This window comes from Vipera berus (genome assembly GCF_964194415.1).
Source record: "Vipera berus genome assembly, chromosome: 7".
NCBI lineage: Eukaryota > Metazoa > Chordata > Lepidosauria > Squamata > Viperidae > Vipera > Vipera berus.
The window spans coordinates 77,001,437-77,028,486 of record NC_138209.1 but is presented as its reverse complement, the minus strand read 5'-3'; the positions used below and the strand labels follow the sequence as shown (position 1 = coordinate 77,028,486).

Below are 27,050 nucleotides of genomic sequence, written 5' to 3'. Positions count from 1 at the left end.
GCACTGAAAAAAGGGACTTATGACCATTTTTCAGCCTTGTGACCGCTGCAGCATCCCCAGTCACGTGACTTGCATTTGGATGCTTGGCAACTGACTCACATTTATGACGGTCGCAGTGACCCAGGATCATATGTTTCCCCTTCTGCGACCTTCTGACCAGCAAAGTCAAGCGGGAAGCCGGATTCACGTCATAACCGTGTCTCTAATTTAACAAGTGCGGTGATTCACTTAGCAAATGTGGCAAGGAACGTCATAAAATGAGGCAAAACTCACTGAACAAGTTTCTCACTTAGCAACGTGAATTTTGGGCTCCGTTATGGTCGTAAGTTTAATTCATTCCCATGCCACGTGGATATCTTTGGCCAACTTCCCCCTGGATTAAGTGGGAAAGGTAGCTCTGGAAGAGCAGAGGAGGGGGCTGGAGGGAGACACTGCAACGGTCGTTAAGTGTGAAAAACGGTTCTAAGTCGCTTTTTTCAGTGTAACTTGGAACGGTCACTGAATGATCTGTTGTAAGCCGAGGACTGCCTACAGTGGCGAATATCTATAGTATACGAGTTTATTTTTAGTTTATTTTGGCTCCCTCAGACAAGTTGTAGGAATGCGGGATACATAGCTGAAGGGGAATATAGAATAACGGAGTTGGAAGGGACCTTGGAGGTCTTCTAGTCCAACCCCCTGCTCAGGCAGGAAACCCTTTACTTATATTCTACTTTTTTCCCTGACCAAGCCCCTTTTTTATCGTCCTTCACCTCTAAAATGAACCATCCAAAAAATCATTTTTGCTCAGGATCAAAACAAATCCCAGCTCTGCTAGCTCTCAAGATATCATTTCGACTATTTTTTTTCCTGAATCTTTCTGTGAAACGGCTATTTTTTTTTATTTTGCAGGGTGGGGGACATATGGGCTGCAAACCAGCTATAAAAAATAATTTGAGCCCCCCCAGAGGATCTGTGCCCTCCCCAAAAGATTTGTGCTTGAAATGTAGCACATCTCTTCCTCAGCTTTACTTTAAATAAAAAATTAGCGTTTCTTTCTCTTAACATAAAAATGTATTTTTATTTATACATATACATATACATATACATATACATATACATATACATATACATATACATACATACATACACATATATATATATATATATATATATATATATATATATATATATATATATATATATATATATATATATATATATATATATATATATATATATATATATATATATATATATATATATATATATATATATATATAAAAGAATCATATGCAGTTATTAAGCGAATCGTGCGGTTATTATCCAATTTATGCCTCCTTTTAAACTTCCTTTTCGAGTCCCTTTCTGCGTTTGCTTTTACATTGTTGGTTTAAACGCAGGGGTCTCTAACCTTGACAACTTTACTTGCGAACTTCAACTCCCAGAATTCCTCAGCCAGCTGTTCTTCGCAGCTACGCTGGCTGAGGAATTCTGGGAGTTGAAGTCCACCCGTCGTAAAGTTGTCAAGGTTGGAGAGCCCTGGTTTAAAGGATTTGAAAACACATTCCCACTTCATCGGCAAACGCTTGGAACTGATAAGCCGGGGCTTTGACGGGGCGTCCCAGAGGCGGAGGGGTGGTGGTGGTGGTGTGTTCAGCCCCCTTCATGAGCCGAGAAGCCGAAGAGACCGACTCCCTGAGGGGCCCGCTCGGCCAAGCAGGCCCCGAATGGCGGGCCCTCAGGGCTGCGCCTCAGTCCGAGCGGGCGGCGGGGCGGGGCGGGGCCCGGGCGGCGGGGCGGCCAATCCGCGGCGTCCTTGCTGGCGGGGCGGCGCCGTCCAATGGCCGCCGCGCTCCTTGGCCTGCAGACCTGCCAGCCGCGCCCGCGGAGGCGGAGGAGGGCGGGAACCGCCGGAGCCTCGACTCGCCTGGGCCGCCGCCGCCGCCGCTTCTCCGCTCCAGGTGAGCCGCTGCGTGGGTGGGCCTCCGAGGGGAGGCTCGGCGCGGCCTCGGAGGAGGAGGGAGGGCCGGCAGGGAAGCGGGCGGCTCCTCCTCAGGCCCCCTCAGCCGTTGCCTCTCCGGGCGGGGCGTCGCTCCCGGGAGGGGCCGAGGGAAGCCTCAGGCGGCCAAGCAGCCCCTCCCTCAGACCCCCCCCCGGCCGTGTTTCTTTCCCCTTCTCTGTGTGTGTGTGTGTGTGTGTGAGTGAGAGTCCTCTCTTGCACGTGGGAGGTGTTATGGGGGGAGAACGGGGGGAGGGGGAGGGAAAGACACCCCCCTAGAGGATTTTGTAGGGTCTCTTCCTCCCCCTCCCCCCCAGAGACAACTTTGGAGGGTCTCTTTCTCCCCCTCCCCCCACCAAGAGGACGTTGGAGGGTCTCTTCCTCCCCCTCCCCCCCAGAGGGGACTTTGGAGGGTCTCTTCCTCCTCCCACCCCCCCAAGAGGATCTTGGAGGGTCTCTTTCTCCCCCTCCCCCCCAGAGACAACTTTGGAGGGTCTCTTTCTCCTCCCCCTCCCCCCAAGAGGACGTTGGAGGGTCTCTTCCTCCCCCTCCCCCCCCCAGAGGATGTTGGAGGGTCTCTTCCTCCCCCTTCCCCCCCAAGAGGACGTTGGAGGGTCTCTTTCTCCCCTCCCCCCCAGAGACAACTTTGGAGGGTCTCTTTCTCCTCCCACCCCCCCAAGAGGATGTTGGAGGGTCTCTTCCTCCCCCTCCCCCCAAGAGGACGTTGGAGGGTCTCTTTCTCCCCTCCCCCCCAGAGACAACTTTGGAGGGTCTCTTTCTCCTCCCACCCCCCCAAGAGGATGTTGGAGGGTCTCTTCCTCCCCCTCCCCCCAAGAGGACGTTGGAGGGTCTCTTTCTCCCCTCCCCCCCAGAGACAACTTTGGAGGGTCTCTTTCTCCTCCCACCCCCCCAAGAGGATGTTGGAGGGTGTCTTCCTCCCCCTTCCCCCCCAAGAGGACGTTGGAGGGTCTCTTTCTCCCCTCCCCCCCCCAGAGACAACTTTGGAGGGTCTCTTTTTCCTCCCTCCCCCCCAAGAGGATGTTGGAGGGTCTCTTTCTCCCCCTCCCCCCCAGAGGGGACTTTGGAGGGTCTCTTTTTCCTCCCCCGCCCCCCCAGAGGACTTTGAAGGGCCTCTTCCCCCCTTCCCTCTCCCCATTCTTAGGCCTTGGCCTTGCCGGCCAGGCCATCCCTGCAATCAGCGTCTGCATCTCTGCCAAGCAGTGCTGAGGGTTGGGAGATGCCGGCCCCGGAGGGCAAAAAAAACCAACCCAAACAAACTGGTTCAAGGACTGTTAGGAAGAGGACCGTTAGGAAGAAGCCGCCCCGTTTGGGTGCCAACCTCCCTGTGGAATGCCAAGAGCGCGAGGCAGCTACTCTTCGACTTAACTGCCATTTGCTTAGTGACTGTTGGAAGTTACAACGGCCCTGGGGCACAAAAAGGGAACTCCGGACCGCTTTCTTCACCCTTCACAACCCTTGCAAGCATCCCCATGGTCCGGCGATCGGAATTCAGACGCTTGTCGACCGACCCGTCGTTATGACGGTCGCCACGTCCTGGGGTCGCGGGATCCCCTTTTGTGACCTCCTGAAAGCCAGGTCAAGGGGGCAGCCAAGACTCACTTAGCAGCCGCGGTACTAACTGAACGGCTGGAGAGTGATTCAGCTAACAATCTGTGGCAATAAAGGTGGTAGAATGGGGTAAAGCTCACTTCTAAGGGTTAGCAAACATACATTTTGGGCTCAATTGTCATAAATCAAGGACTACCTGCAACTTTTATTACCTTAGTTGTTTTGTGGCACGCGCGCGTGCGGACACGCGCACACACACTGGTCATGGGTAACTCTTAAAAATGGGACGATCCTCAGGCTCCCAGACCTTTTATCTTGTTTTTTATTTAGCCGTTGCCTTTTCTGACGCGTGACTCGTGCTGATGGTTTTCTGGACTAAATGACCTGTTTGGTACAAAGTGTTCTGGCATGAGTGGTTGTTTGGTAGGAAAATGAGTTGCAGTGTATATTCCCTGGGATTCAGTTCAGCTCAGAAGAGAGCTGGGAGGGACCTTGGAGGTCTTCTAGTCCAGCCCCCCTACTCAAGCAGGAGATCCTGTGCCATTGCAGACAATCAACCAATCAATCAGAATAGAGCTGTAGGGGACCTTGGAGGTCTTCTAGTCCAACCCGCTGCTCATGCCATTTCAGTCAGTCAACCAATCAATCTGAATAGAGCTGGAAGAGACCTTGAGGGGTGGGGGTCTTCTAGTCCAGCCCCCTGCTTGAGCAGAAGACCCTATACCAGGGGTAGGCAACCGTGGCTCTTTTATGACTCATGGACTTCAACTCCCAGAATTCCTGAGCCAGCATGGCTGGCTCAGGAATTCTGGGAGTTGAAGTCCATGAGTCATAAAAGAGCCACGGTTGCCTACCCCTGCCCTATAGCATTCCAGCCAAGTGGCTGTCCAGTCTTTTCTTAAAAACCTCAGGGATGGAGCAGCCACCGCTGCTTAATTGTCCTCACTGTTAGGAGGTTTCTCCTTCATTCCAGGTTGCCTCTCTCCTTGATTAGTTTCCATCCATCCGTTCCATACATAGATTAGATGCCGAAGCAGAGCTGATATTGACCACCCCACCACCCACCCACCCCCATCATCTAGGGAATTAATGCTGTGTCTGTATCAATGTGTTGTGATTGGCTATTACCCAGTGGTGGTGACTTAGCATTTACAGGCTGCCGAACGTATATCATTGATGCTCTGGGCATAACAAGTGGGGCTGTCTGGCATTGCCTCGTCTGCCTTCTTGATGTAAACAACTCCTGGGAATTAACATAGCTATATTGGTCTGCTTTTTAAATCAAATTAACAGCTGTATATGAAAACAAAGCAGGAAACGGATCTTGTCCCTAGCTCCGAAAGAAGAAAAGGCAGACCGGGGAACGTTCTGCCTGTTGGTTGCATTTGAGCCGTATTTCTCAATCCTGGCAAGTTTTCAGATAGGTGGATCTTAAGACCCCAACGACGACTGCTACACCACTGCATCTCCAGGTCTGAGGATTCTCACAAAGGATAGAGGGTTGATCTAAATTGATCTTCAAGATCCCTTCCTGCCCAGTGACAAGAAGGAATGCATGCGTGCTCCCTTTTTCAAGAAGACTGTGCAAAAATAGGAGTGGAATAGTTCTGCATTTAGTTCTGCAGGACAAGAAGCAACGGATGGAAACTCATCAAGGAGAGAAGCAACCTGGAACTAAGGAGAAGCTTCCTGACAGTTAGAACAACTAACCAGTGGAACAACCTGCCTCCAGAAGCGGTGAATGCTCCAACATTGGAAGTTTTTAAGAAGAGACTGGACAACCATTTGTCTGAAATGGTATAGGATTTCCTGCCTGAGCAGGGGGGTTGGGCTAGAAGACCTCCAAGGTCCCTTTCAACATCATCATCATCACCATCATTATTTTCATTGTAACCTGATAACTTTTTGCCATATCCACCTAGCTGTTTTTTGTGTTTTGAATATTTCTGAAGACAGTTCTTTTAGGGGGATGGACATCCTGACAATAACTTGAAAGAACCACTTTGGATCTTAGACAAACGTAACACGTCCCTGCTATTCACTATATCGTTGCCCCCCACTTACATTAATAGCACCCCTTCTGGACGTTTTTCCTCCAACCTCATTCAATTCATCCAAAAGCCCTCCAGATTGAAGCTTGTCATGTATATCGTCTTCTCTGACTGTTCTGAAGCACCTCTTGTTGCACCTCAGCAGTCGTTAATTCCCACATTTTTTTTCAGGAGTTCCGTTGTTTTGCAAAATGGCATGGATATCCACCCCAGTTTTTTTTTTTTTTAAATTATTGGTAGAACTGCATGGAACGTAAATTAAATCAGCCTCAAGAGCTATCAAGTAATCCTAAAAATCTTAAAAAACAGTTTGGCGATCCTACTTGGGGCCATATTTAAAACTTTTTTTAAAAAAATAATAATTTGAAAGCCCGTAAGTAAGATCTAGCTGCCCAAAGTCACTTTGCATAGGAAGATGGGTTTCGTAAATAGGAGTTGTGATGGCGCAGTGGTTAGAATGCAGTATTGCAAGCTGAGTCTGCCCACACCCAAGAAGTTCGATCCTGACCGGCTCAAAGTTGACTGAGCCTTCCATCCTTCCCAGGTCCATAAAATGAGGATTCAGATTGTTGCGGGGGGGGGGCGGCGAGAGGCTGACTGTAAACCACTTGGAGAGGGTTGTAAAGCATCGTGAGTGTGTTATATAAGTCTTAAGTGCTATTGATAAATAAATCGAGGATGATTGCCGAACTCTTGGCTTCCTTGTGGTGTTATATCCCAGGGTCATGCAGCCGCTGGCTTTTTTTCAAGCCGCTTATGGGGCCGACGCTCTTGGCTACTGCCTGTCCTAGGGTGCCAGGCCTGAGCTGATGGGGCTAAGAGCATCAGCAGAGCCGCAGAAGACCGTGCCTTATGGAGCCTGTGCCTCTGAGCCCGGGTTGACCCTGCAGTTTTCTTGCTAGGCTATTTGGACGGGGTTGGCCATTGCCTCCTTCCTGAGGCTGAGAGACAGTGACCGGCTCACGCTGTCCTGCTCTCTTTAGCCCTGTGCCTTAATTACCCCAGTGCACCAAACTGGTTGCCTCCTCCTGTCGGTGATTGATTGATTGGACGTGACTTCTGGGATTAGCGTCTCCGTGTTGGGTTTTACAGGATGTGACCTCTGCTGCGGTGGTGTCTCCGTGTTGGGCCTGAGCAGACTTCATTGTGTCTTTGTAGCCAGAGTGTGGCTTGTGGTGCTCCAGTTGTTCCTCCTTTTTTTAAAAAAAAAACAACACAAAACAACAACAACGCCGTTCTGGCCAGAGGGGTTGTGGAGGTTTCAGAGAGGAACGCAACCCACTCAAGTGGCAGGAGACGATCCATCTTTCCTTTTTTTTGCAAATCCTACCTGAGCATCCTCCGTGGAAGGCATTTTGAATTGCACCCTCCGTGGTGTGGATTCTATTCACTTAAAGGGGGGGGGGAAATGGATTCCTTTATCAGATTGGAAAAGGGATAACAAGGAAGTTGGACACCTGACGCCTAAAGGCCGTGAATGAGGCGAGAACGTTTTAAAATAAGCTTCTGGAGAGCCCCACACACACGACAGACATAAATATATATATATATGCGTCGAGACGCACGTGTGGACGCTGTATATGTTACAATTCAGTGTGTATATGTTAATGGTGTCTAGACAAAAAATCCCCCCCCTTCATGACATTAAATTGTATACCCCTTATTTCTGTTTCTATAAGCATTGGTGCCCTGGCACGGTCCAGGTTTCCCCCCTACGGGTAACTTTACTTGCGACGGATTAATTTAAACACGCGTGCTTGGAGAGTGAAATAGGGTGGACGGCGACGTTGAAAAGCCGTAATCAGTTGCGTTTCCGAATTGTCTGGCGTGCGGTGCAGTACGAAGCTTTTCTTGCTAACCCTTTGAGGTCAGACCGGCTTAGAAAGAAACTCCTGGCTAAAGCGAAGGAGTTGGCCTAACGCAGGGGTAGGCAAGCTCGGCTCTTTGATGACTCGTGGACTTCAACTCCCAGAATTCCTGAGCCAGCCAAGCTGGCTCAGGAATTCTGGGAGTTGAAGTCCACGAGTCATCAAAGAGCCGAGCTTGCCTACCTCTGGCCTAACGGAACTGGGCAAGCCTGTTGTACTTTACCTTCTCCTCCCTCTTTCGCCCAGCGAGTCTGGGAGGGGCCCTGCGGTCTGCTCCCCAAGATTTAAGAAGGTTTCGGGTCTCAGCTTAGGCAACCCGGAAAAGCTATCTGTTCCCCCCCACAGGGTTGTTGTCTCTCCCTGCTTCTCTGCAAGTTGCTCCTGCGCGGGATGTAATGACCTCAAGTTTCCCAGCATCTCGTTTTTTGGGGGCTTAAGCTGGATCTTTCTGGCCGCTGGGTGGAGAGACCCAGACTAAAAAGCTCTTGCAGGCCAGAAGGGGGTTGGAAGCATCCCAGAAGGATGCGTGTGTACAATTGCCGAGAAAAACAGCATCCACAAAGCCCTGCGGAGCTGAGCTCATCTTAAAAGGGACATCCACCCCTTTTTTAAAAAAAAATGTTTGAGAAAAATCCGCCTTAGTTTTTCTCGTTTAGAGTCAAAGGTGGGGAATGGGCTTCCTGCGCTCTCGCTTTTGTAGCTGAAATTGAGCAAAGTCAACATTTTAGTCTGTTTTTTTTCCCCCACAGAGGTGAAGCGTTTGTGTGTTGGGGAGGGCAGTGTCTCCAGCCAGACTTTACTAGCCAGTTTATTTTTTCCTAAATAATTTGTTTATTTTATTTTCTCTTCACCTGGGGCACCGAACATAGTGCTGCAGTCTCTTTTACCTTTTTTTTTACATTTGGCTTTGCGTGTGGGGGGGGGGAACCTCTCTAAATAAGAGGTGTGCCAGATAACAGCCTTTAATATAAACACGTAAGGCCAGGTGAAACAGGAATAGTCCCAGTCCTAGAGAGGAAAAACTCACACAATCTTAATGTAAATGGTCCGCTTAAATTTAGGACAAGTATCTTACAAATACGGGACATTTTTGTTCCGAGAGGGCAGCTGACATGGATTTTGACATGGATTTTTTAACTAACCTAGTTACCTTGCATTTCTAATCTGACTTATTTGCTCTCTTTTAAAATAATGCCCAAGCTCATTCCAGACTTGGAATGTAGGAATAGCTTTTAACATTCCTAAACCAAAAAGATAAACTGGCTGGTGTGTAGCTTCCAGAGAAGAAAAAAGTTTGTTAGTACCAATTGGCATCTGGTTTGTCTCTTTCGTGAACTTTTTTCCTTAAAAATGTACGCCCTTCTGACATCAGACCTCATTTCAATGAAGACGCGGGATATTACGGGATGCAAATGCGTAACGCGTTTGACCGCATGTCAAACTGTTTTCCTGTGCAAAGGGGAGGTGGGTTTTATCCTGCCCAATCGACGTTCCTCTTGCATTATTCGTTGTTGCGTTAACTATAAAAAGGAGCGTAAGGTGGATCTCCCTTTTCGTAGGGAGACCCCACTTTTATCAGGGTACCCTAACGAATCGCTTTTAAATCCTTATTGGGAAGGTAAACGCAGGCAGACCGTGGCTTCCAGATTTGGCTATCAGTTCCTCCATCCAGACCATCAAGTATGGTTAACCATCAAGTATGGTTAACGAAGAGAAGGGTGAGAGGTGACATGATAGCAGTCTTCCAATATCTCAGGGGCTGCCCCAAAGAAGGCTATTCTCCACAGCACCTGAAGGCAGGACAAGAAGCAACGGGTGGAAACTTATCAAGGAGAGAAGCAACCTGGAACTAAGGAGAAATTTCCTGACAGTTGGATCAATTAACCAGTGGAACAACCTGCCTCCGGAAGCGGTGAATGCTCCATCACTGGAGGTTTTTAAGAAGAGACCGGACAGCCATTTGTCTGAAAAGGTAGAGGGTTTCCTGCCTGAGCAGGGGGTTGGACTAGATGACCTCCAAGGTCCCTTCCAACATAATAATAATAATAATAATAATAATAATAATAATAATAATAATAATAATAATAATAATAATAATAATAATAATAATAATAATAATAACAACAACAACAACAATAATAACTGTTGTTGTTGTTGTTGTTATTATATAGCGTTGACCGATATAAAGATGTTTGTCCCCACCTTCTTTGAATTCTTTCTGTTTAAAATCCATCCAGAGCATACAAGGGCACCGCAGCGCCTTTCCGACCTCAAAGGGTAAAAGCTGTAATGATTGGGTTTTTTTTTTGTTTTTAATGAAAGGTTGCCTTTCCCCCCCCCCCCCTACTTTTAAACAGCGGCAGGGAGGATAGGTCTTGCACGGATCTGTGTAAAAACATTCTGCATTTTTGTTCCCTTGAACTCGCTTTCCCTTGAATTTACGACTTCTGTTGGCTTCCATTCAGGGTGGGGCCTTTGGGCAGCTTTCCAGGGACGGGAAGCGAATACTAATGTGCTGTGCTGGATGGAAAACTTTATTTTATCTAAACACTTGGGTGCATCGGCCACGTGCGGCAGAATCGTTCCAGGCTGTTCTTCTTCGCTGCCTTTTTTTCCTTCCAACGCGGCTTCTCCGTGCCAGCATCAAAAGAGCAAAGCTCTGAAGCCCCAGCTTTGTCGGGGCAACACGGCTGAGGAGGGGCCGAGGACCCCGGTGGGGAGCCAAAACTGCTCTCCGCCCTTAACTTTGCACTCCCGGGGGCAAAGTCCTTCCCCTCTGCCTCCCGCTCCCGTTTCTTGGCCATTGTTACTGGCTTTTTTTCCCCCCAGCCCTGCTGATCTTCATTTGCGCTCGCCTCTCGAACCCAAGGCTGTGACCAATTTCCGTCACCATACCGCAAAAGAGATGTCGAGTTTTTGGGAAAAGTTCAGAGGAGAGCAACTTAAGATGATCAAAGGCCTGGGGACGAAAACGTTGGAAGGACGGCTGTGGGACTTGGGTTTGGCTAGTCCAGGGGTAGGCAACCTTGGCTCTTTGATGACTCGTGGACTTCAACTCCCAGAATTCCTGAGCCATCATGGGGGGAATATGGCCCCTTCATGGCTTGTGGACTTCAACTCCCAGAATTCCTGAGCCGGCATGGCTCCGCTTGGAAACCTCTCCCTTTCCTCTCAGCATGGCTGGCTCAGGAATTCTGGGAGTTGAAGTCCACGAGTCATGAAGGAGCCATAGTTCCCCCCATGCTGGCTGAGGAATTCTGGGAGTTGAAGTCCACGAGTCATGAAGGGGCCATAGTTCCCCCATGCTGGCTCAGGAATTCTGGGAGTTGAAGTCCACGAGTCATGAAGGAGCCATAGTTCCCCCATGCAGGCTCAGGAATTCTGGGAGTTGAAGTCCACGAGTCATGAAGGAGCCATAGTTCCCCCATGCTGGCTGAGGAATTCTGGGAGTTGAAGTCCACAAGTCATGAAGGGGCCATAGTTCCCCCATGCTGGCTGAGGAATTCTGGGAGTTGAAGTCCACGAGTCATGAAGGAGCCATAGTTCCCCCATGCTGGAATTCTGGGAGTTGAAGTCCACAAGTCATAAAAGAGCCAAGGTTGCCTACCCCTGGGCTAGTCTAAAGAAAGGAAGGACCTAGCAGGGGGGGGGACATGATGGCAGCCTTCCAGTATTTGAGGGGCTGCCCCAAAGAGGAGCGGGTCACGTTATTTTCCAGAGCACCTGAAGGCAGGACAAGAAACAACGAATGGAAACTGATCAAGGAGAGAAGCAACCTGGAATTAAGGAGAAACTTCCTAAGAGCGAGGACAATTAACCAGTGGAACAGCTTTGCCTCCAGAAATTGTGGAGAGACTGGACAGCCACTGGTCTGAAATGGTATAGGAGCTCCTGCTTGAGCAGGGGGCTGGACTAGAAGACCTCGGAGGTCCCTTCCCACTCTGTTCTGTTCTGCTTTTGCATAGCTGTCAATTCAAAGGAAAGGAGGGCGGGACTTGCTAGCAGGTCCTGGCTGCATTTTCCTGGCACCTGGCCAGGTGCAACTTTCCTCCCTCTGCTTTTAAACAGAGAGGGCCCCCCCCCAGGGTTAGCAGGAAGCCCCCAGATGGAGTCCTTGTCCAGGATTTCCTGCAGAACCTGGACAGTCAGCCCCTTTGAGAGTCGGCCGCCTGGCAGAAACCATGCAAACAGAAAAACCATGGATGTCCGCTGCAAACCCACAGAGCGATGTGGAAGTCCTTAAAAGCCATGAGAGTTGAGGTGGATGATTTGTGCAGGAAATCTACACAGCTAGTCCTCGACGTCCGGCCACAACCGGGCCCAACATTTCTGTGCTTCGAGTGCGACACTCAAGTGAATGTTGCCCTCTTTTACGACCTTTGTTGCCTCAGTTGTTCAACGAATCCCTGCCGTTGCTAAGTTAGCAACGCGGTTGTTAAGCGAACCTGGCTTCCCCCATTGACTTTGCTTCTCAGAAGGTCGCAAAAGGGGGATCACGTCACACACACACACACACACCGGTGGGGAGGGACACTGCGACGGTCATAGATGTGAGTCAGTTGCCCAGCGTCTGACTTTTGATCACGTGACCATGGGCAGTGGTCGTTAAGCATGAAAAACGCTCGTAAGTCACTTTTGGAAGTGCCATTGTAACTTTGGGTGGTCGTTAAATGAAGAGTTGTAAGTCAAGGACTCTTCTGGAGTTGGGAGGGTATTTAACCCTGCTGCTGCCTGTAGGCAAGGACCAGTTTTGAAAGGTTTTCCAGAGAGGAAACCAGAACGGTAACTGCAGTATATATATATATATATATTACATTCATGGCTGTGCAAACAATAACATTTCACAAATTCCAACTCGTAACCTTTTAAACATCCTACCAAGCGGAGGCATTGCAGGTAGTCCTTGCTTTAGGACCACAGTGGGGCCCAGGGGAACTGCCCCACTTTACGACTTTTCTCGCCGTAATTGTTGAGACACTGCAGTTAACCCGGTCGTTAAGCGAATCTGGCTTACCCAGATTGACTTTGCTTGTCGGAGGTTCGCAAAAGGGGACCCCGGGACTCTGCAACCGTCATAAATATGAGTCAGCGGCCAAGCGTCTGAATTTTGATCACGTGATCGTGGGGATGCTGCCACGGTCGTAAATGTGAAAAACGGTCGCAAGTCAAATGATTCAGTGCCGTTGTAACTTGGAACGGTCACTAACCAAGCTATTGTAAGTGAAGGACCAGCTGTAATAGCCTCACTGTGTAGTTTAGAATGATCTTCCATTGAACTCCATAATGCGGTATAGGCAGCTGATAACTATTTTCGTGGTTAGAGTACTTTTATTAAGTCAATGGGGAAGCCAGGTCCACTTAACAACCGTGGCCTTAACAACAACCGCAGTGATTCACTTAACGGCTGTGGCCCGAAAGTTCGTAAAACGGGGCAGAGTTCACTGAACAAACTTCTCGCTTAGCAACATAAATTCTGGGCTCCGTTGTGTAGGAGTCGCACTCGTTTCCAGTGCTTGCTTTAACAGGAGCCACTGTCTCTCTTTTTTAAAAAAAAATATGTTTTCTTCTCACTTTTGCAGAACCCTTGAAACTGTACTATGAATGGTGAAACGAGAGCCGAGGTGGTAACCTCACCACCCCCAACAGCTCCACATAAAGAGAGATATTTTGACAGAGTGGATGAAAACAACCCCGACTACTTGCGGGAGAGGAATATGGCCCCTGACCTTCGCCAGGATTTCAACATGATGGAACAGAAAAAGAGAGTTTCCATGATCCTCCAAAGTCCGGTAAGAACGTATTATCATTTCCCCCACCCACCCACCCCAAAAAAGCACAACCAAAAAAAGAAGCACGTACAACAAGTTGGATCCTAAGAATGCACAGCTAGCGACAAGGAAAGAAAATGAGACCATTGTTCAATTCTCTGCGTTTTAAAGACTTTTTCAAGCAAGGCAGTTTTAGCATCTGACTTAAGCCGGAAAAGGCCTCCTAAAGTGCGCACGTGTGGGTTTCCTTGAAAAGCACTGCTTGTCTCTCTTTGTTTTGTGGTTCAGATTTCTAATGCGGTTTCATGTGGGGAAAAGGTTCTGTGTGGGTGAAAAGGCCTTAAATAGCTCCGGAATCCATTCCGCAAGTGTTATGTGTTTTTCTTCTTGCTGTTGTTACTAAAGCAAAGCGGTGACAAAATACTGGAATATTACACTCTTAATACTGCAGTACATAGACTTCAGAGAATTCAGGGCTGCTGCAGCCCAAATTATTTCCTACATAAGATAGATAGATCAATATAATCACAGGATATGCAATATTCTGTGCCGCCCGCCGTCCTTGAAAAATCCTATGGATACTGCTTGTCTTACAATGTTTAACGATGGCCCAGAATTACAATAGTCTAAGGAAAGATCCTTTATGGCCCCTAAACCAGAGGTCCCCAAACTATGGGCGGCCACTGGGCTGTGTGAGTGGGTTGACAATGCACGCGCATGTGCACGTGCGCTAACCCCCCCTTGCACCAGTGCCAACCGAGTCTCATGCCGATGCTAGCTGAGTCTTGCGCAGGCGCTAGCCGTGCCTCACACCAGCACTAGCTGAGCCACACGCTAGTGCTAGCAGCCCCATTTGCGGAGCGTGCATGCTCGTGGCACCATTCGCACCCAAGTGCTTGCAGCCACATTAGCGTGGGTCCGCATGTGCGCATAAAGGTGCCCCTCCCTTTCCCACTGGGCTGCTAACCCAGAAAGGTTGGGGACCCCTGCCCTAAACAACCTCTGGCTATCGGGAAAACGTTGCACCACCACCGCTCCTGCAATCACATGATCTGGATGCTCAGCACCCTGTTTGTACTTAAAGACCAGTTGTCAAGTACCCTGCAATTATGTGATTGCCAGCTGCAACCTTCTCTGCTGGCTTCCCCATTAAATCGTTGGTGAAGCAGGTAAGGAAGGTTTGCAAGGTGCTGCCACCTGCTGAGAAGACCGCCCTCCCATCTCTGGAGGCTGGCTGAAAGAGTTGCCTCCTGAGGGGAGCTGAAATTCCCTCGCGAGAATTTCCCCCAGAGTTGCCTCCGGAAGGGAGCTGAAATTCCATCAAAAAATTTTCCTCAGAGCTGCCTCCTGAGGGGAACTGAAATTCCCTGAGAGCAGCCTCCTGAGGGGAGCTGAAATTCCCTCAAAAAGCTTTCCTCAGAGTTGCCTCCTGAGGGGAGCTGAAATTCCCTCAAAATGTTTTCCTCAGAGTTGCCTCCTGAGGGGAGCTGAAATTTTCAGGCCAAATCCTGAAAATTTCTGCTCCATTCCTGCACCCCGCTGAAGGTGCCTGCTTTTGTCCAAGGAGTTGGACACCAAGCCAAGTCACGGCTCCTTCAACAGCCTTTTCACGTGCGGTGTTGCTCTGTTCTTAGGCATTTTGTGAAGAGTTGGAATCCATGATCCAGGAACAGTTCAAGAAAGGGAAGAATCCTACAGGCCTGCTGGCTCTACAACAGATTGCAGACTTCATGACGGCCAACGTTCCCAATGTCTACCCACTAGCTCCTCAAGGAGGCATGACTGCCTTAAATATGAGTGAGTCAGATGGAGAAGGGCTGATGACCTCTTGGCTGTGCAGGTAGTCCTCAACTAACGACCACAGTTGACCCCAGGATTTCTGTTATGTGAGTTTTGCCCCATTTCACCACATTTCTTGCCACAGCTGTTAAGGGAATCACCGCAGACGGTAAGTGAGTAACCCAATTGTTAAGTGAATCTGGCTTCCCCCACAGACTTTGCTTGTCAGAAGGTCACAAAAGAGGATCGCATGACCCCGGGGACACCACAACGGTCATGGGGATGCTGCTGTGAAAAATGGTCCTAAGTCACTTTTTTTCCCCGTGTAAATTTGAATGGTCACTAAACGGACTGTTGTAAGTCGAGGACTACCTGCAGTTTTATATTTTTAATAATTTGGCAATGATTTTAATTACTAGATTGGAGAGCTGCTCCTCCTATTGAAGCGGGCTTCTGCACGTGTCTTTTCTTTCAGGCCTCGGTATGGTGACGCCCGTGAACGATCTGCGGGGATCGGATTCCATCGCTTACGAGAAGGGAGAGAAGTTACTCCGCTGCAAGTTGGCTGCGTTCTACAGGCTGGCCGATCTCTTTGGCTGGTCCCAGCTCATTTACAATCACATCACCGTGAGTTCCGTAGGAGAAATGAAACCGGGTTTGGGTGGGGGTGGGGGAATCCAGTCCCATTCAGTCTAAGCAATAAAGCAGGGGGTCTTCAAATTGGGCCCTTTTATGATCTGTGGACTTCAACTCCCAGAATTCCTCAGGCAGCGTACCTGGCTGAGGAATTCTGGGAGGGCTCTTCCAACTTGGCCCTTTTATGACTTGTGGACTTCAATTCCCAGAATCCCTCAGGCAGCGTGCCTGGCTGAGGAATTCTGGGAGGGCTCTTCAAACTGGGCCCTTTTATGACCTGTGGACTTCAACTCCCAGAATTCCTCAGCCAGCGTTGTCAGGAGGACCTCAGGGCCGCATTTGCAGTTCAGCGTAACTCTTGTAGATCTGTTTGGTTTTTCGATTTAAAATCTCGAGTTTCCTGCAGTTCAGATTGTGGCTCTCAGAGCTTTTAGCTTTCCTCCTCCTTCCTATTTGCAGGTCAGAGTAAACGTGGAGGAAGGACATTTTCTGATTGTGCCTTTTGGACTTCTCTATAGTGAAGTTACCGCATCCAGCCTGGTAAGTGAGAAATGAAAAACAGAAACAGAATTCCTGAACGTCTTAACTCATTCCCGGTTGGAATCAGTGAGTGCCGCGTTTAAATCTTGGATTGGGCCCTTCCCGTCGAGACCTTCATTTCTCAAATACCAAATGCATGATGATAACCCTCGGCCTTGATGATAACCCTTCTCTTTGGAAAAAGTGCAGAGAAGAGCAGCTAGGATGATTAAAGGCCTGGAGACTAAAACACATGAAGAACGGTTGCGGGATTTGGGTGTGGCTAGTTTAGAGGAAAAAAGGACAATGGGTGACATGATAGCAGTCTTCCGGTATTTGAGGGGCTGCCCCAAAGAGGAGGGGGGTTAAGCTGTTCTCCAAAGCACCGGAAGGCAGGACAAGAAACAGTGATGGGAAATAATCAGGAAGAGAAGCAACCTGGAATTAAGGAGAAACTTCCTGACAGTAAGTACAATTAACAAGTGGAACAGGTTGCCACTAGGAGTTGCGGTTGCTCCAACACTGGAGGCTTTTAAGAAGAGACATTGTCTAAAATGCTATAGGGTCTCCTGCTTGAGCAGGGGGTTGGACTAGAAGACCTCCAGAGGGCCCTTCCGGCTTCTCTTCGCTTCGCTTCTCTTCTATTCTATTCCATTCCATTCTTCATTTCATTATTCTATTCCTTTTCTATTTCTATTAATTCTATTTCTATTCTATTATTCTATTCTATTCCTATTCCTATTCCTATTCCATTCCATTCCATTCCATTCTTCATTTCATTATTCTATTCCTATTCTATTTCTATTTCTATTAATTCTAATTCTATTTCTATTTCTATTCTATTCCTATTCCTATTCCTATTTTATTTCTATTATTCTATTCTATTCCATTCCATTCCATTCTATTCCATTCTTCATTTCATTATTCTATTCCTTTTCTATTTCTATTTCTATTCTATTCTATTCCTATTCCTATTCCTATTCCTATTCCTATTCCTATTCCTATTCCTATTTTATTTCTATTATTCTATTCTATTCCATTCCATTCCATTCCATTCATTTCATTATTCTATTCCTTTTCTATTTCTATTTCTATTCTATTCTATTCCTATTCCTAGTCCTATTTTATTTCTATTATTCTATTCTATTCCATTCCATTCCATTCTTCATTTCATTATTCTATTTTCTATTTCTATTCTATTCTATTCCTATTCCTATTCCTATTTTATTTCTATTATTCTATTGTATTCCATTCCATTCCATTCATTATTCTATTCCTTTTCTATTTCTATTTCTATTTCTATTTCTATTTCTATTTCTATTTCTATTCTATTCTATTCTATTTTATATATTCTATATTCTATTCTATTCCTATTCCTATTCCATTCCATTCCGTTCTTCATTTCATTATTCTATTCCTTTTCTATTTCTATTTCTATTCTATTGTATATTGTATATTCTATTCCTATTCCTATTCCTACCCCTATATCCCCTTTCAGGTGGCGGGCGTCTCTTTCCCTCCTGCAGGAAAAGAGTTAGAATAACTTCAATATTTAATACCGTCTTCTGTTACCAGGTGAAAGTGAATTTCCAAGGCGATGTCATTGATCGTGGAAGCACTAACCTGGGGATTAATCCGGCTGGTTTCACGTTGCACTCGGCCATCTACGCCGCCCGCCCGGATGTCAAATGCATTGTTCACATCCACACTCCCGCTGGAGCAGCAGTAAGAGCCTTCTCTTGTCTTCTGGCTGTGAAATCACAAAGAGCGTTCACGACGAGCCACTACAGCACAGGCGGTCCTCTACTTACAGCAGTTCCATTTAGCGACCCTTTGAAGTTACAGTGGCATTTTAATACAGCGGCTCATTACCATTTCTCACACTGGGTGACCGTTGCGACAATCCCTGCAGTCACCTGATTTGTATTTGGACGCTTGGCAGCTGATTCTCTCGCCATCGATGACCGTGGCAGTCATGCGATCCCCTTTTGCGACCTTCTGACAAGCAAAGTCATTTTGGGGGTGGGGGGAGGAGAAAAACCAGCTTCGCTTAACAACTGTGTTGCTCATTTAACCCCTGCAATGGTTCACTTAACAAATGTGGCAGGAAAAAGTTGTAAGGTGGGGCAAAACTCACATAACAAATTTCTCTGTCTTAGCAATGTAAATGTTGCACTCGGTTGTTCGTAAGTTGAGGACTAGCTGTATTAACGAACGAGATGGGCTGTCTGCAACTTTACCACCTGTGGACTTTAACTTCCAGAATGCCTGAGCCAGCTCAGCTGGCTCAGGCATTCTGGGAGTTGAAGTCCACAGGTGGTAAAGTTGCTATAATTGTCCGTCCCCCCCCCTGGTATAGGAGAAGCCGAGTTGCTAAAAGGCCAGATCAGCTGCATGAAAATTAACCATGTCTTCCATCCCTCTACGGTTTGAAGTTGGGTGTTACCCGCAGAGTGGGAACAATTTTCTGGAGTGAGCCCAGAGGCTCCAACAGCTAAAGCTTTCCACGCTCCAGTAGATTACAGATTTTCAGAGTACACTTGAATTACCACATTCCCAACTTTATGGGCTTTTTCCCACCGTCTTTTTAGCGCTTTGGTAAATAGTAAAACGGGGCCGACACTAAGGACGCCAAAAGCGTATCAGCCTGTTCCTCTGAAACAATAAGCATTTCCAACAGTTTTTTGGCTACACAGCCTCTGGCGTGCCCAGTAAAACAATCGGTTGCTGAATTAATGCTTTCTTGGAATCACAGAATAATATAAGTAGGGCTGTGTTACTGTTATCCTTCTTATCTTTCCCGATAGCACTTTATGATACAAACATTGTTGTTTGTATCTTATGGTTTATGTTAATTGCTTTATTTAGTATCCTATGATTGTCACTGAATGTTGTCTTTTTAGGATCTATGTATTTTATGATTGTGATCGTGATTTGTCATTTTGCTGCTTGTACACTGAGAGCTTCTGCACCGGAGACAATTTCCTTGTGTGTCCAATCACACTTGGTCAATAAGGAAATTCTGTTCTGTTCTGTTCTATTCCATTCCATTCCATTCCATTCTCTATTTTCTGTTCTGTTCCGTTCCATTCCATTCCGTTCTGTTTGTATTCTGTTCTGTTCTGTTCTATTCTATTCTATTCTATTCTATTCTATTCTATTCCATTCCATTCCATTCCATTCCATTCCATTCCATTCCATTCTATTTTCTATTCTGTTCTATTCCTATTCCTATCCCATCCCATCGCCACTCTATTCCAAATTTTAGCCTATTGGTTTCTGTATCAGAAGTTTTCAAAATGGTTTCTCTCAGCCGCTTGCCTCAGCTTTACTTTCCAGTAATTTTTTTTTTGACAATTCGCTTCCTTCTCAGAAATGAGTTTTAAGAGATGGTTTTTCCAGATGAGAGAATTGTCCGCAGGGGACAAACCCCCCCCCCAAGTTGTCTTTCCCTTGAGAATAGACAATTTAGAGGTAAAACACTAGCCGATTTATATACTGCTGTCAGTAAAATCCATTAAAATATTCTCAGGTATCGGCGATGAAACACGGCCTCCTGCCCATCTCGCCGGAGGCCCTGTCTCTCGGAGAAGTGGCCTACCACGATTACCACGGCATTCTGGTGAACGAGGAAGAGAAGGTCCTGATTCAAAAGAACCTGGGCCCCAAAAGTAAAGTAAGTACCTACACAGTCCCACTCGCGTGGGACCGGCAGAAAACGTGGGATTTCTCTTGACTTGCAACCTCTTTTCTTTCTGTCCTCGGCTCCTCCAGGTCCTCATACTCAGAAACCATGGCTTGGTCTCCGTTGGAGAAAGCGTGGAGGAGGCTTTTTACTATATCCACAATTTGGTGGTTGCGTGTGAGATCCAAGTAAGCAGTGTCATTTCTCGGCTTATCCGCTTCAAATTGGTTTGGGAAAACACGGGTGTCGCGAGCAGCTGAGGCCGTTACAATAAAAGCACGTCTGGGGGGGGGGGGGGAAAGGGCGTCAGGAGAGCTTTAGTTGAATATCAAAAGACTGCCGTTCCCCCCCCCCCCCCAGTCGATTTATTTATTTATTTATTATTGGGACTTATATGCCGCCCTATCTCCCGAAGGACTCAGGACGGCTAACAACAATAAAATACAATAATACAGAAGTTAAAAGAAAATTAAATTAATGGCCCCAGTAGAATAAATTAAAATTAAAATTAAAATAAGTTAAAAATTAAAAACATAATTAAAATCCCTGTCAGTCCAGGTCAGCCTGATGGAAAAGGAGTGTTTTGAGGCCGCGGCGAAAGGACCGGAGATCTGGGGCCATCTGAAGCTCAAGGGGGAGTTGGTTCCATAGATTTAATTAAAGAGATAAATTCTACTTGTAACGCGGCGTGCGTAAGCTAGATTGGAGAGTACCTCGGTGCTGGATTTGTTTCTTCTAATTATCATTGCTTGTTTACTTTCAGGTCCGGACGCTGGCCAGCGCAGGGGGGGCGGACAATTTAGTGCTCTTGGATCCTAGCAAATACAAAGCCAGGCCTCACAGCCACGAGCCTGCAGCGGGGGAGGGGACAGCCCCACACCCCAAATGGCAAACTGGAGAACAAGAATTTGAAGCCCTCATGCGAATGCTTGACAATTTGGTAAGACAAAACTCTGCCGCTGCCTATAGAGTCAGCCTCAGTGAGATGGATAGGTGTTCAAGTATGGTAGAGGATGAATGGCATGGAATGGAGCGGAACGGAATAGAACAAAATAGAATACAGAGTGGGATGGGATGGGATGGGATGGGATGGGATGGGATAGAATAGAATAGAATAGAATAGAATAGAATAGAATAGAATAGAATAGAATAGAATAGAATAGAATAGATATTGGAATATAGAATGGAATGGAATAGATATTGGAATATAGAATAGAATAATGGAGTGAGAATTAGAATAGAATAGAACAGAACGGAATAGATATTGGAATATAGAATAGAATAGAATAATGGAATGAGAATAGAGTAGAGTAGAAGAACAGAATAGAATAGAATAGAATAGAATAGAATAGAATAGAATAGAATAGAATAGAATAGAATAGAATAGAATAGAATAGAATAGAATAGAATAGAAGACTTGGAGGGGACCTTGGAGGTCTTCTAGTCCAACCCCTGGCTCAGACAGGAAACCTGATACCATTTCCTATAATTGTATGGACGGATGGATGTCTCTTAATATCACAAAGCTCTTGTGGCTGACACACAAAAGGTCTCGTTCTTCCTTAAGGAGAATGCAATTGGAAGTGAAACAAAACATTCAAAGCCTTCATCAATCATCGCCATAGCAGAGAAATCTTTCAACAACATTTAATGTTCATTTTCTTGGACATTAAATAGAACATTGAGTGGAAAATAGTATCTGTAGCTCAAGAACTGAACTATGGCTGGGTAATGAAAGGTCTGCCAGCAAACAACCCAGTCTAGAGAGTGCCAAGGACGCCACAGTTCATCTTCTGGATATTATTCAAGGATAAGCAAACATGCAGATGGGTGAAATTGCTGTCTTTAGAATGCAGGACTGCAGCCTCATTCTACTGACTGCCGGCTGCCGGCAGTTCGATCCTGACCGGCTCAAGGTTGACTCAGCCTTCTGTCCTTCCGAGGTCGGTAAAATGAGGACCCAGATTGTTGTGGGGGCAAGAGTCTGTCTCTGTAAACTGCTTAGAGAGAGAGGGCTGTAAAGCACCGTGAAGCGGTATATAGGTCTAAGGGCTATTACTCCTTCCTTCCTTCCTTCCATGGTGGCACAGTGGTTAGAATGCTGTATTGCGGGCTAACTCTGCCCACCGCCAGCAGTTCGATCCTGACCGGCTCAAGGTCGACTCAGCCTTCCTTCCTTCCTTCCTTCCTTCCTTCCTTCCTTCCTTCCTTCCTTCCTTCCTTCCTTCCTTCCTTCCTTCCTTCCTGGCGCAGTGGTTAGAATGCTGCATTGCAGGCTAACTGCCCACCACCAGCGGTTCGATCCTGACCAGCTCAAGGTCGACTCAGCCTTCCGTCCTTCCGAGGTCGGTAAAACGAGGACCCACTTTGGGGTTTTTTGGGGCGGAGGGGCGCAAGAGGCTGACTGCAAACCGCTTAAAGAGGGCAGTAAAGCACTGTGAAGCGGTATATAAGCCTAAGGGCTGCTGCTATTGCTATTCCTGACGAAGCGTCGTCCTGGACTGAATTTTTTTCTCCCCCCTCCCCCCCCCCCCGCTGCTTTGGTGTTTTTTTTTCCAGGGTTACAGGACTGGCTACCCCTACCGGTGCCCTGCTTTGAGGGAGAAGACTAAAAAGTTCAGCGAGGCGGAGATCCCCGCTGCCGTCACCGGCTACTCTTTGGCTAGTGACGGGGACTCGGGCACTTGCTCTCCTCTGAGGCATAGCTTTCAGAGACAGCAGCGTGAGAAGGCAAGGTGGCTAAATGCCAGCCGAGGGGATGGCCCAGCTGAAGATGGGCAGGATGGCGGCAGCCCCAAGTCGAAGACTAAGGTGTGGACGAACATTACACACGATCACGTGAAACCCTTGCTGCAGTCTCTCTCGTCCGGTGTCTGCGTGCCAAGCTGTATTACCAACTGCTTGGTCTGTGCCTACCTTACTGTTCATAGTTAGATGATGTAGCGCGACCGGGGGCGGCAGCCGCCGGGAGGCTTTGGATGCTGGCGAGCCACACGGACTTCCCAATCCCTCCCTCCCCCCCAATAAAAAAAACCCTTCTGGTCCCGGGGGAGGGATGGGGTGGGGTGCAGCGGGAAAGATGGATGACCTTTCTGCCTCTGGCCGATGGATCATTCCCTGGTCTCCGGGTTTGATGCCCACCGCTTAAATTGCTCGGAGGGAGACGGGTACGGTGCCGTTTTCCCGCTCCATTCCGTGCTTGCTCTAAGCTAATGATTGGGGCTGTCCGGGCCTTAGCCCGGCCGAGCCTTCTGATTGGGTCTGCCTTGGCATGCTCCTAAACCAATCCCAGGCCTCTGGACTCCGTTAGACGGTTTTTACACGCAGCCCAATGGAATCCGTCAACGGGCTTTTTAATGGAGATTCAGCCAAAAAAACCACCCCGGAATTCGGATCCCTCCTGTTCCCTCTCTCGCCGCCGTCTTTTCACATTGGTCCCGAAGCCTCCCAGGGTTGATCCCGCCCCACCCTTCTGCATGAAATGTTGCATGTGAGTAGGTGGCCGTAATTGAAGATTTTTTTCCTGCAGGGGTAGCCCGGAGTGGCATGATAAGTGTGGCTCAGGTGTGGTTCAGAATGGGCTTGGCAGCCCCTCAGGGCCGTCAAGGCGGATAGCCAACAGCCGCTCGGAGATAATGGATGTCAAATCCAGATGTGCATGTGGCTGGCGGGCGTTGCTGGATTACTCTGGAGCTGAGCAGAAGAACGGATAGTCCTTCAAAGTTGCTCAGAGGGTTAGGATTCAGCATAAGGAGCCGTCCCTTTGTAAAACCGTTAAATTTAATAGTTCTCTCTCGCCGCAAAGTCCAGTCTGTGCCTTTCGGGATTATTACTGGGGAGAAATAATTGCTCTTATACACACCGAATGAGAGAATAGAGGGGACGTTCTTTGACTACGAAATGGTTTTTTTCCCCCTTTTTAAAAAAAAATAAAAATTAATGCTAGTATTGTCAGACGTTGAAATAATTACTTCTTCGGGGAGGAGCCAAATCCAATGTGCATTAAGAGTTTTGTATTTTCTTAAGCACACAAAGCGAGGTGAAGATCTAAAACCAATGAAAGCTGAATCTATCACGGGAATACAATCTGATTTTGATCTCTTAGTACAACACCTTTCGATCCCTATCCAGTAACTGTGGTGTGTATATTTGATTTTTTTTTTAAAAAAATGTTTTTTTTAATAAACCAGTATGCTAAGGTTCTTAACGTTGTTGTTAAATATCGTTAATAAAAAGCTGGAGTAATTTTTATGTGAAAAGATAAGAACCAGTGAGTATCCATAGCTCCATGTTCATTCCATTTTTTTCCTTCATATTTGCAAAACATTTTAAAATTATGTTGCATTTTAAGGAGTGCTATTTCTGGCTTCTTGTCTCGGAATTATTTTTGGGAGGCGTACTTATGCAAAAGTGTAAAATGGATTTGATTCAGAGTCGAAAGCTTACCTCTGCAAATAAGTTGTTTATTAACAGAGCCAAACATAACCTTTCAAAAGAATAAATCTCATATTCATATTGGTAGGACAAACTTACTTCTTAAGCTACTAACTTTATTGGTTAAATTAAGCAACCTCCTGCAAAAACAAATGCTTTTTTTTAAGCTTTGGAGATGTGTGGTTTTTTTTTTCTTTTTTAAAAATATATGAAGCCGTAAGCTTTATATAAAACAACGACATCACCAAACTCTTCTGTTAGGCTGCTCCATCTCTCTGTCTGTGTAAAAACGGTTTTGAAATTTCTACTCTTTTTGAGTTTTGTTTTGAATTTAAACTTTGGTGATGCCCACTCTTTTCTTCTTCATGGGAACAAAATTATCCACCTAGCCTGGTTATTATCATGCTGCTTTTCATATTTCCGTCATCTTGTGGTTTCTGTTCGCTTTGATGTATTAAGATATCTGGGAAGTGAAACAATGATGTGGACAATTAAAAGAGCAAAGTTTCCATTTCTGGCTTTATATTTTCCATAACGGAGCCCATCTGATTAATAGCCTGGCACCAAACAGTGCCCTGCAGGGTGAAGAGGGATTTATTCCAGCCTTGGCAGCTGTAAGACTCGTGGACTTCAGCTCCCAGAATTCCCCAACCAGGCGTGCTGGCTGGGGAATTCTGGGAGTTGAAGTCCACAGGTCTTTAAAGTGGCCAAGGTTTTTTTTTAGCCCCAAAAAACGAATACGCACCGCAGTCACCACTTTGGAAAGAGGCAGCATGAAAATGCTTTAGTTGTCTCTCTTGCTAAAGAAGACCTCGGGAAACTTGACCCCCACTTCCAGGTGCCCTATTTTTCCTGGGTTGGGCAGTTGGGTATTGGGCACATCCACGCAACAAAGCAGCTCTTTCCCCACCCCCACCCCCACCCCCCAAATCTCCCCCCCTCCAGTCATTGCTTCAGTTCTCTTTTGTCAAATCTTGCATGCTCTCTTGTGCGATGTAACCTGGCTGTTGTGAAGAAGCTGAGCGTTCCGGCACCTTTTTATGTTTTAACACCCCTGTTTTCACGCTGTTGTTTACAGTGGACTAAAGAGGAAGGTCACCGGACTGCCTCATCTGCTCCCCCCAATCTCTTTGTGCCCTTGAACACGAACCCCAAGGAGGTCCAAGAAATGCGGAACAAGGTCTGTACCGGCCAGGAAATGGGTCTGCCTGCTGGGGTTAGTCGTCTCCTGGATCTGGAGGTGTGCGGAGATGCCTCCTCTGGCTCACGGCCTTTCGGGGACCCCTCTGGACAAGGGGGTGGGTGGGACAGAAAGGTCAGGCTGCAGCTGGGCTGCGTGGGACTGGCTGGCGCCGGGCATGGGTGCCCAGGAAGGTCCCAGGCCAAGGGTGCCATTGGGGATTGTACAGGTAGTCCTCGACTTAACAACAGCTCGTTTAGTGCCCGCTCAAAAGTTACACCGGGCACTGGGAAAAGTGACTGATCACCATGATTCGCCCTTAGCGACCGTTGCAGCGTCCCCGCGATCACGTGACCAAAATTCAGACGCTTGGCTGGCTCATAACGGCCGCCGCCGGGTCCCAAGGTCACGCGATCCCCTTTTGCGACCTGATCAATGGGGGGACAGCCAAAGTCACATAACCGACGGGAGACTAAATTATCAAGCAAATCTGTGTTCAGTTGTTCTGTGGCAAGAAAAGTTGTGAAATGGGGCAAAACTCCTGCGAAACAAGCCCCCCCCCCTTTTCAGGCTAAGCCCATTTGGAAAGAAACAAAAGTCAGGATCCAACAGCACCGGATCCGAGATCATCTGAGTTCTTTTGAAAAGGGCTAACCGGGGTTTAATGGGTCTGTAGCTTGCTTCTCCAGCTTGGCACAAGCCTGACCTCCAACTGCTACCCCTAGAGCTCAGCTCATTGGCTTGACCTGCCCGTGGCTTACTTGATACTTGGTGTCTTTCTCCCCCCCTTTCCCCCCCCCCCCCCACTTTCCTTTGACAGATCAGGGAGCAGAACTTGCAAGACATTAAAACGGCCGGTCCGCAGTCTCAAGTCCTTTCCGGGGTCGTCGTGGACCGGAGCCTCGTGCAGGTGAGAAGGCAAAGCGAGCTTCCGCTGGCGCTCTGCATGAACGCGCCTGGTTTCTTTCTGCTGTCCCCTCACGTAGCCTTCCCCCCCCCCCCGTGCAACGTAACTTTTAATTGACAGAGAGTAGCTCTTTTGTCAAGTAAGTGCGAGGGGCAAGCAGCTGCTGCCTTGACCATCCCACGGAGGGCTCAGCCACGCAGTGGGAGGCCAGTCTGTAGGGGTCTGCCGGTCACAAGGCACGTGGTGTTCCTGCATTCACGACCACCTGCCGAGACCCCTTCGCCGAAATGGGTGCGTCTGTGAGGTTTAGTGGGGTAGTAAAAAGGCCCGTTACCTTCTCAAAAACAAACAAACCTTGAATAAGCCCACACTACCCTTCTTTTCCCGAAAATAAGACCTAACTGGAAAATAAGCCCTAGCACGATTTTTCAGGATGCTCATAATATAAGCCCCACCACAAAAAATAAGCCCCAGTTAAGATCGTCAGCCAGACGGGTGCATTTAGTACCGTATTTCCCCCGGAAATAAGACCTAACCAGAAAATAAGCTCTTAATGCGTCTTTTGGAGCAAAAATTAATAGAAGACCCGGTCTTATTTTGGAGGGAAATAACAGTAAGAGATGCAGGTTATGCGCAGCTTATATTGCAATCTACTTCCTAGCTGCTTGATGTC

At 47.4% G+C, this 27,050-nt stretch overlaps 1 protein-coding gene across 9 annotated transcripts in view; it reads left to right on the top strand.

The window, feature by feature from the left end:
• Window positions 1-1,833: 1,833 nt before the first annotated feature.
• Window positions 1,834-27,050, top strand: part of ADD1 (adducin 1) — a 51,236-nt gene continuing 26,019 nt past the window's right edge. For 6 of the 9 annotated variants that reach the window (XM_081332905.1, XM_081332900.1, XM_081332899.1 and 3 more), the window contains exons 1-12: window positions 1,834-1,943; window positions 13,049-13,258; window positions 14,872-15,034; window positions 15,492-15,643; window positions 16,112-16,192; window positions 17,747-17,896; window positions 19,704-19,847; window positions 19,946-20,044; window positions 20,620-20,796; window positions 22,416-22,760; window positions 25,369-25,470; window positions 26,291-26,380. In XM_081332905.1, coding sequence (XP_081189031.1) covers window positions 13,067-13,258; window positions 14,872-15,034; window positions 15,492-15,643; window positions 16,112-16,192; window positions 17,747-17,896; window positions 19,704-19,847; window positions 19,946-20,044; window positions 20,620-20,796; window positions 22,416-22,760; window positions 25,369-25,470; window positions 26,291-26,380 — 1,695 coding nt within the window. In that variant the 5' untranslated portion in view covers window positions 1,834-1,943; window positions 13,049-13,066. Of the gene's footprint in view, window positions 1,944-9,187; window positions 9,442-13,048; window positions 13,259-14,871; window positions 15,035-15,491; window positions 15,644-16,111; window positions 16,193-17,746; window positions 17,897-19,703; window positions 19,848-19,945; window positions 20,045-20,619; window positions 20,797-22,415; window positions 22,761-25,368; window positions 25,471-26,290; window positions 26,381-27,050 lie in introns of those variants that run through there. The other 3 variants (XM_081332902.1, XM_081332901.1, XM_081332898.1) reach the window with 2 other exon arrangements.